We start from the raw sequence: 19,250 nt of genomic DNA, 5'->3' as shown, positions 1-19,250 counted from the left end.
AAAACATTTTCAGCAGCTTGCTGCATACAACCAAAGATCTGAGTCTCCTTAGGAAGCAAGGTTATTATAGTTTTGCTTTTTTTTGCTAGTTTTCATTTTTATATAACTTCTTATTTTAGTTTTAATTTAGTTTTAGTTAGCCTCCATGCCATATTTTTATTTTTAGTTTAGTCTTTTTTTCACAAAACTATAGTGTTCACAAATGTGAACTACAGTATAGACTTAATAGGTTTGGAAATAACATTTGTTTAATGTCAGCAGACACCGATAGGTATGTCCTGTTAAAAACTAAACAAAAATAAAACCAGATACTGAATATGAACTGACATGCAAAATAGCAATCCACAATAACAGTGATACAAAACAGGGCCTGAATGTGTGATTCAGTTATACATCTTTCTTTTAATTTTCAAGAAAACTTGGTGCTCTAGAAAGTGGTCGTTCTGTTTCACAATCTAGATGACAGCTGTCCACAAACTGTGAATATTCGTGCAACAACAACATTTATTTTTATAGCACGTTTTCATACAAATGATGTCGCTCAAAGTGCTTTACAAGATAGATAGATAGATAGATAGATAGATAGATAGATAGATAGATAGATAGATAGATAGATAGATAGATAGATAGATAGATAGATACTTTATTAATCCCCAAGGGGAAATTCACATACTCCAGCAGCAGCATACTGATAAAAACAAAAATAATTAAAGAGTGATAAAAATGCAGTGCAAGTTAAAAAATGCAAGGTGGAGAGTGCGAGGCAGGTATAACAGTCAATAATAATTGAAGAGTCACATAGTGTGGGGGAGGAACAATCTCCTCAGTCTGTCAGTGGAGCAGGACAGTGACAGCAGTCTGTTGCTGAAGCTGCTCCTCTGTCTGGAGATGATACTATTCAGTGGATGTAGTGAATTCTCCATGATTGACAGGAGCCTACTCAGCGCCCGTCGCTCAGCCACAGATGTCAAACTGTCCAGCTCCGTGCCTACAATAGAGCCTGCCTTCCTCACCAGTTTGTCCATGCTGTCTCCCTAGCACACCACCACGTAGAAGAGGGCGCTCGCCACAACCGTCTGATAGAACATCTGCAGCATCTTATTGCAGATGTTGAAGGACGCCAGCCTTCTAAGGAAGTATAGTCTGCTCTGTCCTCTCTTGCACAGAGAATCAGTATTGGCAGTCCAGTCCAGTTTATGTCCGTGAGTGGCCTGGGCCTTCTAAAAAATCCACCACCAGCTCTTTGGTTTTGCTGGTGTTCAGTTGTAGGTGGTTTGAGTCGCACCATTTAACAAAGTCCTTGATTAGGTTCCAATACTCCTCCTCCTGCCCACTCCTGATGTAGCCCACGATAGCAGTGTCGTCAGCGAACTTTTGCACGTGGCAGGACTCCGAGTTGTATTGGAAGTCCGATGTATATAGGCTGAACAAGACTGGAGAAAGTACAGTCCCCTGCGGTGCTCCTGTGCTGCTGACCACAATCTCAGACCTACAGTTCCCAAGATGCACATACTGAGGTCTATCTGTAAGATAGTTCACGATCCATGCCACCAGGTATGAATCTACTCCCATCTGTCAGCTTATCCCTAAGGAGCAGAGGTTGGATGGTGTTGAAGGCGCTAGAGAAGTCCAGAAACATAATTCTTACTGCACCACTGCCTCTGTCCAAGTGGGAGAGGGATCAGTGTAGCATGTAGATGATGGCATCCTCCGCTCCCACCTTCTCCTGGTATGCGAACTGCAGAGGGTCAAGGGCGTGGTGGACCTGTGCCCTCAGGTGTTGAAGCAGCAGCTGCTCCATGGTCTTCATTACATGTGACGTTAGGGTGATAGGCCATGAGTCATTCAGCTCACTAGGACGTGATACCTTTGGGACTGGGGTGATGCAAGATGTTTTCCAAAGCCTTGGGACTCTCCCCTGTTCCAGGCTCGGGTTGAAGATGCACTGTAGAGGACTCCCAAGCTCCAATGCACAGGCCTTCAACAGTCGCGGTGATACTCCATCTGGACCCACTGCTTTGCTGGCACAAAGTCTCTTCAGCTCTCTGCTTACCTGGGCTGCTGTAATTGTGGGTGGGGGAAAACTCTCTCCTATGCTGGTATCAGCAGAAGGATGGGTGGAGGATGGAGTACTCTGAGGTGAGAGTGAGAGTGGGTTAGGGTGGTCAAACCTGCTAAAAAAGTTGTTCATCAGATTTGCTTTCTCCCTGTCTCTCTTGATGGAGGCACCCCGATTCAAGCTGCAGCCAGTGATGATCTTCATCCCATCCCACACTTCCTTCATGCTGTTATTCTGCAACTTTTGCTCCAGTTTTCTCCTGTACTGCTCCTTCGCTGCCCTGAGCTGGACTTGGAATTCCTTCTGCACGCACTTGAGCTCATGCTGATCACTGCCTTTAAAAGCCCTTTTCTTCTGATTCAAAAGGTCCTTGATGTCACTTGTAATCCATGGTTTGTTGTTAGCATAGCAGCATACTGTTCTTACCAGAACTACAATGTCCATACAGAAGTTGATGTAGGCAGTAGTGCAGTCAACAACCTCTTCAATGTTCTCACTGTATGATCCCTGCAGGATATCCGAGACTGCTCTGCCTCAGGGAACCACTTCCTGAATGAGTGTGTGGTTGTAGGTAGCTCCCTCACTCTTGGTTTGTAGTGAGACTGAAGCAGAACCAGGTTATGATCTGCTTTCCCAAGCGCAGGCAGCAGGGTGGTGCTGTATGCGTCCTTAACGTTTGCATAAAGTAGGTCAATAATCCTATTTCCTCAGGTGTTACAATGCACATACTGGGAGAAGGCAGGTAATGTTTTGTCCAGCGTCACATGGTTAAAATCTCCAGAGATTAGCACAAGCTCCTTAGCATCAGCGGAGTGGATGATGTCACCCGCTATCTCCACGTTCGTGTGAGGAGGGATGTAAACAATAACAGCAATGACGTGTCCACACTCTCTGGGCAAGTAATAGGGACACAGACTTACAGCCAACAGTTTGATGTCCCTGCAGCAAGTGGAGATTTTGACGTTGACATGTCCAGGTTGCACCACCTTGTGTTCACATAGAGAGCAAGTCCTCCTCCTTTCCGCTTCCCGCAGGTATTTGCGTCTCTTTCCACTCTAACTGTGCTGAACCCGGGTAGCTCCACGTTAGCATCTGGGATGCTAGTTGTTAGCCACGTTTCACAAAAACACAACAAACTGCATTCTCTGTAGGTCCTGACATTTTTCACCAGCGCAACCAGTTCATCGATCATATTTGGTAGCGAGTTCACATTTCCCAGGATCACAGAAGGCACCAAAGGCTTGTATCGCCACTTCCTCGCTAGCCGCATAGGCTTTAGCTTAGCGCCGGCTCTGCTGCCACGATAAGGCCTTCTTACCTCGTCAGGTAAATGGGGAACCACACCGGCACGGGCCTTTGTTCTCAGCGCTAGCAGTTGACTACCTGAATAGACGAGTCTCGGAGTGTAAAAATCCATGTCCAAATAGTAAAAAGTGTCCAGGAAATGAGTCCACATAAAAGAAAGTGGTAGGAGTGATCAGAGAGATAGAGAAAAAGGTAGAAAGATAAAGAAGATAAAGTCCTACACGGAGCTGCTGGAAAGGCTGCCACTCACGGCAGAAGAAATAAAAAAGAAAAATATAAAAATAAGATTAGTCAATGCTAAGTAACAAAGAATAAAGTAAATTCTGATGGCCAGGAGGACAGAAAAAACAAACACAAAAAAACTCCAGAGGGCTGGAGAAAAAAAAAAAAGACAATCTGCCAGAGTTCCAAGACTACGAGACCACCCACCTCCACTGGGCATTGTACCTAACATAAATTATATAAATCAGTCCTCGTGGTTTTCAGGCTTCATGTACCTAACATAAATTATATAAATCAGTCCTCGTGGTTTTCAGGCTTCATGTGGAAGAATTAGATGATGATGCAAGTGCCTATGAGGCATGGGCTCACAAAAGATCCAACACCACAAGGGTATGTTTAGGATATATAGCCACTCTGGCTTGCCAGAAGTTGTTCTCTATGTAGATGACATATGCGGCATAAACTTAACAAAGCATGCTGCACTTGGTGTGTTGGTGAATGGTAAAAGCATGCAGATTTTCCCAAAAACAAAGCCGTCAGATCCTTTTTACTCTATCTATGCAAAGTGTTACTTTCCGAGCTTGTTTCACCATTTCTTTGATACGCTGTGTTGCTGTATCCATTTAATGTGCAATGAGCACATTTATTTGTGGCATGCTAAATTTGGGATCAAGAGAGGGAACAGATTTTCTGAACGATGGCATGTCACATAGCCTTAGCAGACATGCCAGTTTCAATAAACAAGTTTACTTGGGCTTCTTTGTGTTTTCGGTGTTCAACTGAGTTTGTTCCCTAAGTTAGTGCCTTCTGCAAACACGATGTTAATGTCTGCTGTCTTGTATTATGTGCAGTAGAACTGAAATAGTATGTGCTTTTCAGCCTTTCTTTTTCTTTTTCCAGGTATATGTCACAGGCTAATTTGTTTTGGCTATTTAGGTGCACTTTAGTTTTTCATCTCAGTTTTGTTATTTATTTTATTTCAGCTTGTGAAAATGTTTTTTCTTTAATAGTTTTAGTCATTTTCATTTCATTTTACTATTATAACCTTGTTAGGCAGTATAGTCTGTTCTGGCTCTGTTTGTACAGATTTGTCTGAATTGCCTCAAAATTGATTTGTACAACAGAATCAAATATAAAGTTACTGTAAGTCATTGTCAAAATATGGAGATCACAACCAGAGATAGATTAAAAGTTTGATTCTCTACCTGAGATTCCGTGACCTCTGGAAGAGACTCCAACCACCAGGACAAAAAGTTATACAGCAGTTAAGTCACTTGACAATGACAACAGACGTACTTGGTTGCTTAAGTTAACATAGCTTCAAGTTTGGTTATTTTCTTTTATGTAGAGATATCTAGAATACAGTACCTCAAAATTAATTGAAATTGTAAGGAGCTCAATATCAGTTATAAGAAGAATGTGATCTGATGATGAGTGGGGGGGGGGGGGGGGGGGTTGGTGTTTGAGGGCTGAACGCATTCTAAGGAGAAGTGTTCGGATCAACTGCTGGCTTGCTGCAGCTGCTGCTGGCAAGCTACGTGTTCTGCTTGTCGTTGTTTTAAGAGCTGGGAGCACCTGAAGTTTGTCTGCCAAAAGCATTCCAACAACTGCTAGGTTAGATGTTAGTGAACTTGTCTCTCTATTATAAAAAAAAAATCCTAGAGAAAGACTAGGGATACGAGACGTGATCTTCACGTGAAGATCGTGGAAGACACTTAAAAGACCCATGAGATGAAAGAGATTGGCCACGCAGCGTCTCACAGGGACGTAGAACATGAGATTCTTGCAAGACACACCCTACTTACAACCTATATCAAATAAGACCCGTGCAGCAAAACACTCAGTCGTGTCAAGGCTTTGAGCACACACAGATCCAGGGCTCTCGGTGCATATAAAGCATATAAGGACAATACGTTATTGATAAAACGTCGACAACTAAGCGAAGAAGAAAGAACAGCACGGAGAAAAGAGACTCAAAAGCGTTGGAGAGAAAAAAATGCAAAAAAGAAAAAGAATAATTGAGGTGCAAATACAGAAAATAAGGAAAGTAATAATCAGCCCGGAACAAGTGGAATTGAAAAAAAAGCATGTCCAATCGGGCTCAGAATTAAAAGACAATGAGTAAAAGACAAAGTAGAACTTCATAAAGGCATTTAAAAACGTTGGCGCTATACACTTGAAGAGCAGGCTAGAAATTATGAAAGCAGTAGAATTCAAAAGGCTCAAAAAAAAAAAATGATGGCGTGATACACATGCAGAGAAAGGTAAAGAATTTGAAAGCAATAAAATTCGAAAGTATTGTAGCGTCCCAGGTAGGTTGAAGCCTTTTTTTTTTTTGAGCGACTGTTAGGTTCGATTGAGGGAGGGCGGAGTACAGCACGGAAGACTGACAGCGGGGTATTGATGGGTTTTGCTTCCTGAGGTTGTAATGTCTAGTCTTGTGTGTCATCAAAGTGTTCTCTCCAAGATGATCTGGTCTCGATCGCTTCGGTCAACCTCCCCCGGAGGTGTGCTACGCTCCTGCTACTTTGCATCTCTCTCACTTGCGTTGTGAAGTGGGGGAGCTGAACGCACGCTAAGCAGAAGTGGACGGATCAGCTACTGGCTTTGTGCTGCTTCTGCCAAGATGCCTGTTCTGCTTGTCGCTCTGCGCGTTGATCATTTAAAAGCATGTACAGCAGCTGTCCTTCTGTCTCACTGCCTTGTCTTGCGTGACATCAAATTGTCTTCTGAGAAGACTAAGCCTCGTCTCCCTGCCAGGATGTTTTTTATAATAGAGAGATGTTACTCATATCCTTAGCCCGACATCCACATATTATATGTGTTGTCACAAACTTGACTCAGAGTCATAGAAAGGTTTGGGGCAGCCACCCGTATAATTGATTTCCTGGCTGCAAAGTCATTCAAATGAATACAGCACTGATATGCACAAAACCGAGTCCAAAACGTAACTGAGGGAATAGGAAAAAGGTGGAGGCTTTTAAAGAGGAAGACAGGAAGCTAGATCAAAGGGGTCGGGCTCATGAAGGTCTTCAGCCATAGGTACGAGTCAGGATGTGACATCACAGGGGCCGGAGCTGGCAAGGTCTCATTCCATAGGCTCGGTCCCGGAAGTGACATCAAGAGAGCCAGGTGGAATGTGAATGATCTATAGGAAAGGGAGAAAAAGAGTCAGTACACTCTGCCACATCCCAGTATGACTCGGAACTGCCCTTACTCAAGCCCTTTAGCTGCCTCCCATGTGCACGTGTGTGACAGTGTTTACAAAGTGTGTTTTAATAAGTTTACATGTGTTTGAAGCATGTGGGAGGGGTATTTTAAGGCTTATTAAACTATTAAAAAAATGTTTATTTATATGGTCTTTCTATATCGTGGATTTTCACCTATTGCTAATGGGTCTGGAACGCAACTTCCGCGTTAGGCGGGGAATCACTGTATATATAATACACTGTTTACTGACTGACTGACTCACTTGCTCAGACACTCCTCAACAGAAACATTATTTCGCATTTAGCTAAAAAGTTGAAGTTTGGCAGGAGAGTACATCTAGGGCAGTTGGTATCCACTAAGAAAAGACATTTCAATATATAAATATTTAGGGGTAAAAAAAAAAAACACACACACACAACAGAAAAAGTAAATACCTCATAATCTCAAAAATGCCTTGATGGGTTTGATTGAAATTGGTTGACATTGTAGAAAAGAGAAAATTAGCTGACACTTTTTTTATTTGTTAATATATGTCGTTAATAATGCTAAACTGAGCGGGACATGCTAATGTGCCACGTCCCCTAATTCACCTCAGCACTGACAGTGATCACTCTGAGAAATGGGGAGTGCCAGTTAATACAAATAAAGACTGTCTACAGAAGGGTAGTGAATGGAGGAAGGTCCAGGTGAAGCTCAAAGGAGATGTGTTTAACAAGTGCTTGCTAGGCACTGTGGCTGTAAGTGTAGTTAATTTCATGCAGTATCTCCAATGAGAAAGGTATTTAACATATGTTATCCCTCCTCTCTTCATCTTATCTGCAAACTTGTGCAAGTGCTGATATGGAGACAAAAATTCCCATCAGCCAGTGCGCTGCTCCAGGCGATTTCATCATCATTGACACAGTACAAATAAAAGCATTGATAAAACCAGTATGTCATCAAAGGTAGCAACTACTGCGTTGTTTTTTCCTCAACCACTTTGGGATAAAAAATTAATTTTCTCGCTGGATTACAGAATAAAGCATTCAGTATGTATGTGTTTAGTATATGTTGAAATGAATTACTTTTCTTTTTTGTTGGGTAGCTACTGCTACTAAGTGTTTTGAAATAAATTACTTTTCTTTTTTGTTGGGTAGCTACTGCTACTAAGTGTTAGTAGAGAAAATGTAATTTTATACAGGTAATTCTTTAGCTAATTAAAACTTGCCCTTGCATATTTCTGAACTATTAGTGGTTGTCCTTGGTTAATTAGCCTTTCACTTCAACAATAGCTAATCTCAGAAAAAGATTTTAGTATTTCAATTACTTGGTTCAAGGCTCCCCACTTTATCAGTGTAAATATGAAAATGAGCCATTTTCATTTTGAAGAACTAGAGAGCTCTCAAAAAGACAGTAATTTTTGTTTATAACTCAAAATGTCTGTCATTAATGCCTACTTCTGGAAGATTTGTATGCTGCCAACTAGACTTCAAAATCAATCTAAAAAGCAGACATTCTCCAACTGATTCTTTTCACTTAAATTACATTTAGTGTGATTTATCATTGTCATCTTTTATAATGTCATCTTTTATAACCTATCTATTTTAACTACAGATATGAATATCGAGCGGATGTTCCTAACAGTTGTGAAAGAGCTATCAGATGGATTAATTAAAGTGGCAATTGGCAGTGTCAACATCAGTCTTGAGGTAAGTCCTGTGTAACATTGCAAAATGGAGCTTCCTGCTGTCATTGTAATGAGGTGGTCTTTTCACTCAAACTTAGTATGCCAGGAAGGTGTATGACTGACATAGCCACCTTAGTGATGTAATTGGTACATACTATATGCATAATTTGCATAATATTCAATCTTATTATGTTTTTAGTGGGAGGTGACATATGTCAGGTAAAAAAACGGATTATTTTCCCAAAATACAAACCTTTTCTGACATGCTCAGTGGGATGTTTTCATTGTGCCATTTGAATTTGATGCTTTCATCCTGAAGAGAGGTGAGATTGTTATTGTCAGGGGAAAATAAGAATAAGAGTGTTTTATAATAAATAATAAATTGACTAAGTGGTATTAGTTTGGAAAAATACTCATCAGAATAATTAAACAAATTATTATTACAGCCTAAATTGTGAAGTATGAAAAGGTAGTCACAGAATGAAAGGTAATAAAGGTTAGTTACAATATAAACAGGTAAAAGGCAAATCAACAAAATACTTAAGTTTTGTATTTAAACTGTGAGTTGTGGGATAATTTTCAATTTGGTAAGGTTTCCTTGATATTAAGAATATGGTTTAGGAATCGACAAATGATGCATTTCCTTTCTTATGTAAGTATTTTTAATAAATATTGTTACGTTTGAACAAGGAGAAAAATTTAAGAAGAATTTAAAAAGTACTTCAGTTTAGGAGGAACATGAATAGCAAGCGATTAAAATGCATGTTTGATTAATGTTTATTTATATCAAGAAATGTTATCGGGCGGCTCAGTGGCGTAGTGGTAGCGCTGCTGCCTTGCAGTAAGGAGACCCAGGTTCGCTTCCTCCCAGTCCTCCCTGCATGGAGTTTGCATGTTCTCCCCGTGTCTGCGTGGGTTTCCTCCCACAGTCCAAAGACATGCAGATTAGGTGCATTGGTGATCCTATATTGTCTCTAGTTTGTGCTCGGTGTGTGGGTGTGTTCGGATTCACCGGGTTGGAAAATGGATGGATGGATGGAAGAAATGTTATCTTATACATTTGTTACTGTTCTTCTTTAAATACCTTATATTTGTATCATATCATATAAGATCATATACTGTAAATACATTACATCTATGTGAAATTATTATGTTTTGCCTTAAAGAGATTTACTATTTTAAATATGGAAGTTGTGCTCTGTTGGGGATTTTAATTAAGTAGTGAATTTGATTTAGATCAGACAAAATGAACCAAGTCCTGGCTACAGGTTTGTACTAAAACCTTCCCTCATTCATTGCCTAATTTGTGTCTTTTAATTAAGTCCATGTTTAGATTTTTTTCCGTTTTGGTTACCAATTTTTGCTCTGAAACAAAAGGTTCATAAAACAAAGTGTGTTATTTGCTTTTTTATTGTGTTAGTAAAATTTGAGATTTGCTGCAGTTTTATTCTCTCTAATGTTGGTAACAATATCCCTTTCAACACCAGCTGTTAGGGTTCAGCTTGAACCATTCTTTGCTAATTATCCCACCCAAAATCTGTTAATGTTACAGAGTATGTTTTCACACCAGCCTTCGTAATTATATTACATCCATAATTGTCATTGCCAGCCTCGCACTCTCAGCCAGGACTTTGACAGTAAAGTCAAAACATCACCTTTGATTTATTCCTAAAATTATGCATTTATCCTTCTAGATATTTTGTAGTTAAATTAAGCAGTGCTCTTTGTTCTATACAGAAAGTATATATTATTTTTGTAAAATTCTTTTTTGTAATTAAAAATTCTGATCAGTACTTGTCTGAAAGTTAATAGCAAGGAAGCTAATCTTGGACTCAGTTGGTGAAGAAAAACAAAGCAAAATGCTTTATAATCCTTGTCATCATGTTTACCCTGGAGCGCTTAGTTTAGTGTGGTGTTTCTTGTGGAGTCCCCAAGAGATACTGCTAACAAGAAGACTCCTTGCACTTCAGACATCAATTAACTTTAAATTTTTTTATGTCAGTAATTATTTGCAAAAACAAGTTAGGCACTGTTTCTTTTAAATTTGAATGTTCACATCAGTGAAAGTATCCTATGTTTTATGCATAAAGTAAATGTATTTGAGAAATACGTTTATTAGTAACGTGAGAAAAATAAAATATTAATTTTAATTTTGTTTATCTAGTACTTTAAATGACCCTGTTTACACTAAATCGTGGTAAAGGAATCTGTATATGGTGTGGTTGATTATGGACCAACTAGCCAACCCGCGGCGTACCATACGCCGGATAATCAGGCCGCTTTTTTAATGATTTTTAAGCACAGGGAGAAAATTAACATTTGAAAAATCGGTAATGTAATAAATCGCCAAGAAAAGTAACATTTCATGTGCCCACCCCCAACTCGTCACCTGAGTCGTTTTGCTCTTTGCCCAGTCCACATGCATGTGTGAGTTACGTAGACTTTTCATTGTTGTTTGCGGTTTTGGCTGCTTTTCTATACATAATCCACCAAGTCACCCGACCATGGTAGTACCGGGGGGTGGGTGTACAAAGGGCAGGGACATAATCAGTGCGAGCATATGACCCCCCGCTAGCCATGTTTTTGAAAGTTTGGCCCTGTGCCTTATTAATTGTCATCGCAAAGGCAAATCTAACAGGAAATTGTCTTCGTCTTAAAGTAAAAGGCAAATTATCTGCGACAAATAAACTGTTTTACACGCTGCATACCTACTACGCCGCATAATCACGCCGCTTTTTTAATGTTTTTTAAGCAGAGGGAAAAAAATGAACATTTGCAAAATCCGTAACGCTGCTTTCAGTAAGTACAATGCACACGCGTTTAATTTGTCGGCCACTTTTTGCCAGCCGTCTTTTCTGGTTTGGACCGCTTTTACAGTGTTACCGCTTGTGTATATTAAATCTTGAAATCCTTCGAGTAACTAATTAACTAGCTAACACCCACCCACCCAGCTTGTGTGAAAAAAATGCGCCCGTTCTTTCATCATTTTGTTGCAGCCTATCAAAGACTTGCTGATCATGTTTTCTAGACTCAATATATATTGGCTTTTCACTCAGCGCGAGGGCGCGCATTCATCTCGGATTATTACATCTTGCTAGACTAATCTGCTACACGGCTGCATTTGAAAAACCGACTTATCCCGGATGAGTTTCACTGGCATTAATGATTAGGAATCTGGTTGGAACAAAACCCTGCAGCCACAGGGGTTAACCAGGACCGAGTTTGGGAAATACTGCTGAACACAGACGAAACCGACTCAGGTGAAGAGTTGGGGCGGGCAAAGTAGTTGCAGCTATTGATTATTCAGTGTTGTTTGCCTGGGTGTCTGATCTGTGTTGACTGACATGGCTATTTTCTGCGTATCCCATGGTTGTCTTCCGGCAGTATGCATGCCTCGAGAGACAGGGCGTCCTTGTGTGGTGAGTTGTTGCAGTTTGTGACCACCTCGCCGACGTTATCCCAATGTTGGCAAACAAAGCCAACAGTCATGTTGCGAAGTTTGAGAGCAACAGTTTCGTCAATGACATTTTTCCAAAAAAAACCCAACTGATAGAAACAAACAGTTACCTGATGCAGGAATTTCTATAACATTGAAAGAAGTGTTGTTTCCATGAAATACATTTGAAGCCGTAGCCATGGAGGGCAAAAGAAAAGTCAACGTGGCTCACAGCTGGATTTGGACAGCAGCACAGACCAAAGCGAGTATGTGTTTGATGAGCTGTTCGAGTTGGCGGAGGGGTAGAGTTTCTGGGCAGGGCTTCGTTGTTCATTTCCCATGGTTTTCGATGGTGGACGTGGTTGGGTGCCGTAACCGAAACGAATAATGATAGGTCAACGTGGCTCAGAGGTGCATGTGGACTCCTAGCACAGACGAAAGGGACTAACTGGGTGGTCTGTGAGTTTTTGCATCCGGGCACATGAGCAGGCCGTGTGAATGCCTAGAGAGCGAGTGTAGACGCGGGCCAGGGAAAATGGAGTGTTGGTGGGCAGGGAAACATCTTCCATGTTCCTGCAGCACCATCTAAGAAGATGCATGTTTGTCGCGGGTGCGAATTGCTGTATGTAGCGTGTAAAACAGTTTGCTATGGTGCACGCGGCCGTGCGTTGTAACCGAAAAGTCAACGTGGCTCAGAGGTGCATGTGTACTGTAGGACAGACAAACATAAATGACGGCGTGTTTTCCAAGGCGTCGCGTCCGAGTTGGTGGGCGTGGCTGTGCGAGTTGTCGTCGTATCCAATGGTCTTGTCGGCGGCTTAGTGAATCCACGCCCCTTGTGGCATGCTTTCCATGGGTGGCTACTTGTCTTCCGGCTTAGTGAATTATATATATAGACTTGGTGAATTATATATATAGATGCTTGTCCAAGGAACATTGATATCTAAGCTAGAAATATTCCTGGATGAGGTGCTACTTCATCGCACCTATTTACAGTAGGCCTGATTAGAGTCACCTGTTAACCTTACTTGAAATGTGGAGAGATAGCCAGAGTACTTCACACAGGCAGTGCCCAGGCTGGAATTTGAACCCAAGACACTCAATATGTACTTCAGCAGTGTTATTCACTGTGCTGCAGTAATGTCGCTAAGACCTTTCATAATGCATAGGGTTCTCATCTTATGTCTGTAAATGCTTCAAAGTAGATTTAGTGTCATCATCGATCAATTGCACATTCATCCATAAATCATTTAAGTCATGCCTTTTCTTTACCCCCTTATTCAGTCAGGGAATTCCAATAGAGGTGTGGTCAGCCATTTTCTGGGCATTAATTATTTAAATAATTTTTAAATTATTTATTTATTTTAGATTTCATATTCTATTTATGGTGGTGCCATGGAAACAAATCCTGACCTGTCAGTGTGGCCTCTGTAGATTTCACCTGTATCTTTGTGGGTTTTGTCTTGATACTATGGAGAAACACATGCAGGATATGTATATTGTGACATTAAATTGGCCCATGGTGAGTGTATGTGTGAGTGTATCATGTGATGAATGTAACCCCATTCAGGATCAGTTCTTGTCTTGTTCACGATGTTACCCGGATAGGATAGGATCTTGCCCCCACCAACCCCACATGCTTCTTTTAGAAACTAAATTAATGGGTTGAAAGGGTTTGGAAAATGGTATAAAGCTTTAATTCACATGCTACCTTCTTTACTTATTGAAAATATTTAGGAAGCAGCCTTTAGTGGACAAATCAGTGAGAATTGAACAAGATTTTCAGACATATGAAACTTTTCCTTTCTAGTTAATGTTGTGATATGTTTAGTATTGCAGATCCTAAGTTCCATGTGACAGATGTCAACATTTCACATTTCTAACAAGAGATTCAACCTTCAGAATAATTTAAAATATCCTGTCACATTTTTTTTTTCTGAATGAGCAGTAGACATACCAAATATTACTTACCGTAACTGTGCCTTGAGGCCTTCCAATGTAGCTGGCTCATGCTTTTTCAGTCTGATAATAGTCTGGATCTGCTTCTCTGTCCCTTGTGCTGCAACACATCACTGCACCTTGGCTCTTTATCTTTTTTTTTGCTTTCTTATAAAAGAGCCCAGCTCACCCATTACTGATTCAATGAATACATAAATTTTGACATCTAGCAAATAATGCATTAATTAACAAGAATTATTCATGTTACATAATAGTGAATCATTAAAATCTTAGCATTAGCATGTTGTATAAAATATAATTGTTAAAGAACAATACATGTTAAAAATTTAAAAAATAACAAAAACTACTAATGGTGTAATTAGTCATTCATTTACTACATTTATTGATTTCAGTTCAATGATATGTTGAAGAACCTGGTCACATAATTTCCAAAACCATCCATCCATTCTGTTCTGTTACACTTTAGCCTGCTTAATCCTGTTTTAGAGTCACAGGAAACCAGAGGTAAGCTTTGAATACAAGGAAACTCTGGTCCCATCACATTCTAAATCTTTTTTTTTTGATAGTGTTTAGTGCTTTGCTTTATGTTATGGTTTGATGCAATAGTGGACCACAAGCAAATACTAAGGCCAACATATTTGACTTTTTGTCATTGGGTGGAAGCAATTGGCAGAGCACATTAGTTAATCCTAAAAGTAGAGAATTAAAATCTGTTGTACTTATGGGGCCAAATATACTGCCTTGGAGCAAGAAAATGTACACTGACTCAATGTTGGAAGTGTATTGGTGACTGCCGCAATGCTAAATGTAGCTCACATTGCATGAGTTCCTTAGAAAAAATAGTTGAACAAAACTAGTATGCCAAAGCATGTGTGGCAATGGAGCAAAGGGATCATACAGTAGACTTTAAAAAAGAAACCCTTAATCAGAAGTAATACAGTGCATCCGGAAAGTATTCACAGCGCATCACTTTTTCCACATTTTGTTATGTTACAGCCTTATTCCAAAACTAGTCATTTAGCCCGTTACAATAACGGGCACTAGAACAGTAGTGCATAAACATTAGTAGGAACAGTCTATATTAAATGGCAAGGGACTTTGACCTCATTCTTTTTGTTGGTCGTATTTTTCTTTCTTTCAGCCTTTCTTTTGTTGATGCTTACTTGCTGAGCTGACCGTTCTTCGTGGGCTGCTGCCGTGTATTGTGTGTCTTTAATTTTCTGTGACAGTAATACTGTCTTGTACGGCTCTATTCAATAAGGGCGCGCACAAAAAGGCGAGCTTCAAAAGGGCGACCTCAATTGAGCGTGGCGAATAAAGGCGTTCATAGATAATTTAGTTCAAATGGCTCTGGAATATGTGAAGAGTAACAAAAGTGCAGATCTTTATTTACGCCTTCCTTTATTCGCTGCGCCCAATTGAGGTCGCCCTTTTGAGGCTCGCCTTTTTATGCGCGCCCTTATTGAAGGATGCCTGTGCGCGCCCTTATTGAAGGATACCGTCTTGTACGTCCGCTGGCTTGTACGTCCGTAATATACCTTTAATTTTCTCTGGCGGTAATACAGGCGTGCACGTCAGTAATATGCCTTTAATCTCCTCTGACAGTAATACTGGCTTGTATGTGGCTGTAATATGCGTCACTGTATTGTGTACCTTTAATTTCCTCTTGCAGTAATACTGGTTTGTATTTCCATAAAACGCCTCTAACTTTCTCTGACAGTAATATCGCAAATCGCAACCGTGCCCCGCGCATGCGCACTTCACCAGAAGACACCCACACACGGACACCTGGACGCACATAGGGATTTTATATATATAGATGGATTAAATTCATTTTTTTCCTCAGAATTCTACACACAACACCCCATAATGACAATGTGAAAAAAGTTTACTTGAGGTTTTTGCAAATTTGTTAAAAATAGAAAAACTGAGAAATCACATGTACATAAGTATTCACAGCCTTTGCTCAATACTTTGTCTATGCACCTTTGGCAGCAATTACAGCCTCAAGTCTTTTTGAATATGATGCCACAAGCTTGGCACGCCTATCCTTGGCCAGTTTTGCCCATTCCTCTTTGCAGCACCTCTCAAGCTCCATCAGGTTGGATGGGAAGCATTGGTGCACAGCCATTTTAAGATCTCTCCAGAGATGTTCAGTCGGATTCAAGTCTGGGCTCTGGCTGGGCCACTCAAGGACATTCACAGAGTTGTCCTGAAGCCACTCCTTTGATATCTTGGCTGTTTGCTTAGAGTCGTTGTCCTGCTGAACCGTCACCCCAGTCGGAGGTCAAGAGCGCTCTGGAGCAGGTTTTCATCCAGGATGTCTCTGTACATCGCTGCAGTCATCTTTCCCTTTATCCTGACTAGTCTCTCAGTCCCTGACGCTGAAAAACATCCCCACAGCATGATGCCGCCACTATCATGCTTCACTGTAGGGATGGTATTGGCCTGGTGATGAGCGGTGCCTGGTTTCCTCCAAACGTGACGCCTGGCATTCACACCAAAGAGTTCAATCTTTGTCTCATCAGACCAGAGATGGTTGTCCTTCTGGAAGGTTCCCCTCTCTCCACAGAGGACCTCTGGAGCTCTGACAGAGTGACCATCGGGTTCTTTGTCACCTCCCTGACTAAGGCCCTTCTCCCCCGATCGCTCAGTTTAGATGGCCAGCCAGCTCTAGGAAGAGTCCTGGTGGTCTCGAACTTCTTCCACTTACGGATGATGGAGGCCACTGTGCTCATTGGGACCTTCAAAGCAGCAGAAATTTTTCTGTAACCTTCCCTAGATTTGTGCCTCGAGACAATCCTGTCTCGGAGGTCTACAGACAATTCCTTTGACTTCACGCTTGGTTTGTGCTCTGACATGAACTGTCAACTGTGGGACCTTATATAGACAGGTGTGTGTCTTTCCAAATCATGTCCAATCAACTGAATTTACCACAGGTGGACTCCAATTATGCTGCAGAAACATCTCAAGGATGATCAGGGGAAACAGGATGCACCTGAGCTCAATTTTGAGCTTCATGGCAAAGGCTGTGAATACTTATGTACATGTGATTTCTCAGTTTTTTTATCTATACATATTAATAAAAGGCAAAGCCCTCACTGACTCACTGACTCACTGACTGACTGACTGACTGACTGATTGACTGACTGACTGACTGACTGACTGACTCACTCATCACTAATTCTCGAACTTCCCGTGTAGGTGGAAGGCTGAAATTTGGCAGGCTCATTCCTTACAGCTTACTTACAAAAGTTAGGCAGGTTTCATTTCGAAATTCTACGTGTAATGGTCATAACTGGAACATATTTTTTGTCCATACACTGTAATGGAGGAGGCGGAGTCACGTATCGCGTCATCACGCCTCCTACGTAATCACGTGAACTAAAAACAAGGAAGAGATTTACAGCACGAGTCAAACGCGGGAACGAAGGTAAATGACGTTAATTTTTGACTGTCTTTTAATACTGTGTAAGCATACATATTAACACATGTGCAATTAAACGTGTGCATTTACGGGGTGATTTCTCAGGCTTAAAAGCTCACCTTTTATCAAACGCGGGAACAAAGGTAACTGACGTTGTTCACTGTCTTTTAATACTGTGTAACCATACATATTAACACATGTGCAATTAAACGTGTGCATTTACGGGGTGATTTCTCAGGCTTAAAAGCTCGCCTTTTACTAAAAAGGTAAATGCAAAACTATTTTCAATCATTCTATGATCTGCTTCTCACAACTGAAGGCACCGTGGCTGATGTTACGTCACTTGCTGTCCGACCATAAGCTTTACCTGGTAGGTAGCCGGACACTCACTGCAATTAAACGTGTGCATTTACGGGGTGATTTCTCAGGCTTAAAAGCTCGCCTTTTACTAAAAAGGTAAATGCAAAACTATTTTCAATCATTCTATGATCTGCTTCTCACAACTGAAGGCACCGTGGCTGATGTTACGTCACTTGCTGTCCGACCATAAGCTTTACCTGGTAGGTAGCCGGACACTCACTTCACTCCCTTTCGGGAATCGAACCTCTGAGGTTTTCTTTTGTTCTTAATTAAAATTTAAAACCAATACTTCACCGCTGCTAAGCCCCTCTAGCGCTGACGTCCGAGGTTCAATTACCGTAAGCAAGTGCAGTGAGTGTGTAATTACATTCACGGCATTCGTAGTCTGATTCAAAATCTGATTGTATGGGTGGTTACTTCCAGGTAACGCTTACACTTGGCCACCAAGTCAGGTCGAAGTGATCACTTGAGTAAAGGCAGCTTCACAAAAAAACTGATCCTTAACAAACTGTTATTAGCATATTTTCCCTCAATTTAAAAACGTTTTATTTTCTTCTTAATAAAAATTTAAAAGCGGTACTTCGCCGGTGCGAAGCGCGTGGATTTGACCGACTGACACATACAGACATATTCATGAGTGCAGGTACTTCGGAAAGAAAGCACCGTGTAAACCTAAAGTTTAAATTAACTTCATAGACCTACAAAAGGTTGCCATTCATTTGAGGCAAGATTGCTTTTCTTCTGTACAACTATACGTTGCATTCTCAAAAGACTGTGCTTGCACGGCTTCGGATATAGATATATATATATATATATGTATGTCTATATATAAATATGTAAGCTTATAAGTACTGCCTTACTTCTCTTTAAGAAAGGAAGATGTAATGATACTTGATTTAAACGATTCCATGTCTTCCTGGGTTTGCGTAGCTTATTGTCTAAAAACGAGAAACCCTCATTTATAAAACTTTGCTGCAGATGACTTAGCTTATTGTCAATATCTTTATATGTTTTTTTAAGACTTATTGACTGAAACGGGCTTTCACGAAAAAAGTTAGGGCTTTGCTACAGGATACACCCTCCACAAGTTAAGCAAGTAAAAATAAAATATATATTTCTGTTTTATTTAAACCTTTTAAGTTCGTATGCATAGCCCCATTTGGCTGTTTAATTTTTTTTTTCTTTCTTCAGTAATATTTAATCTCCTTAAAGAAAAAGAACATATCCATTTTACTTGTTTTGTATCTCTGTAGTAATATTTTAGTGTAAAAGAATAACCAGTATTTAAACCTTTTATGTTACTTTATACATTTATTTTACACAATGTTGAAAAATTAATAAGAAAGCTACATATTTTGGCAGCTGCTGCTTTCATTTTCAATGAAATGAAAAAAGCTCTCCAAGAGAAAACGTCAATAAAGAAGAAACAGTTTGCACTATCTAAAAATCAGAAACCCTCATTTATAAAAGTTTGCTGCAGATGACTTAACTGAAAATAAATGAATAGTTCCTATGTGTATAATACATATTTATCTATTTTACTTATGCCTTTATTCCACCAACTTACAACATCTGAGGTACAATTTGTTACATTACTTTTGTTTTT

At 40.4% G+C, this 19,250-nt stretch overlaps 1 protein-coding gene across 4 annotated transcripts in view; it reads left to right on the top strand.

Annotated features, from left to right (window-relative positions):
* LOC114652147 (uncharacterized) overlaps positions 1-19,250 on the top strand; it is a 381,858-nt gene that overhangs the window by 54,865 nt on the left and 307,743 nt on the right. For all 4 annotated transcript variants that reach the window (XM_051927670.1, XM_051927672.1, XM_051927671.1 and 1 more), the window contains exon 2: positions 8,390-8,484. In XM_051927670.1, coding sequence (XP_051783630.1) covers positions 8,390-8,484 — 95 coding nt within the window. The remainder of the gene's footprint in view (positions 1-8,389; positions 8,485-19,250) is intronic.

The sequence above is a fragment of the Erpetoichthys calabaricus genome, chromosome 5, assembly GCF_900747795.2.
Source record: "Erpetoichthys calabaricus chromosome 5, fErpCal1.3, whole genome shotgun sequence".
Taxonomy (NCBI): domain Eukaryota; kingdom Metazoa; phylum Chordata; class Cladistia; order Polypteriformes; family Polypteridae; genus Erpetoichthys; species Erpetoichthys calabaricus.
Note: the sequence above shows the minus strand (reverse complement) of the source record. Positions and strands in the feature narration are given on the sequence as shown.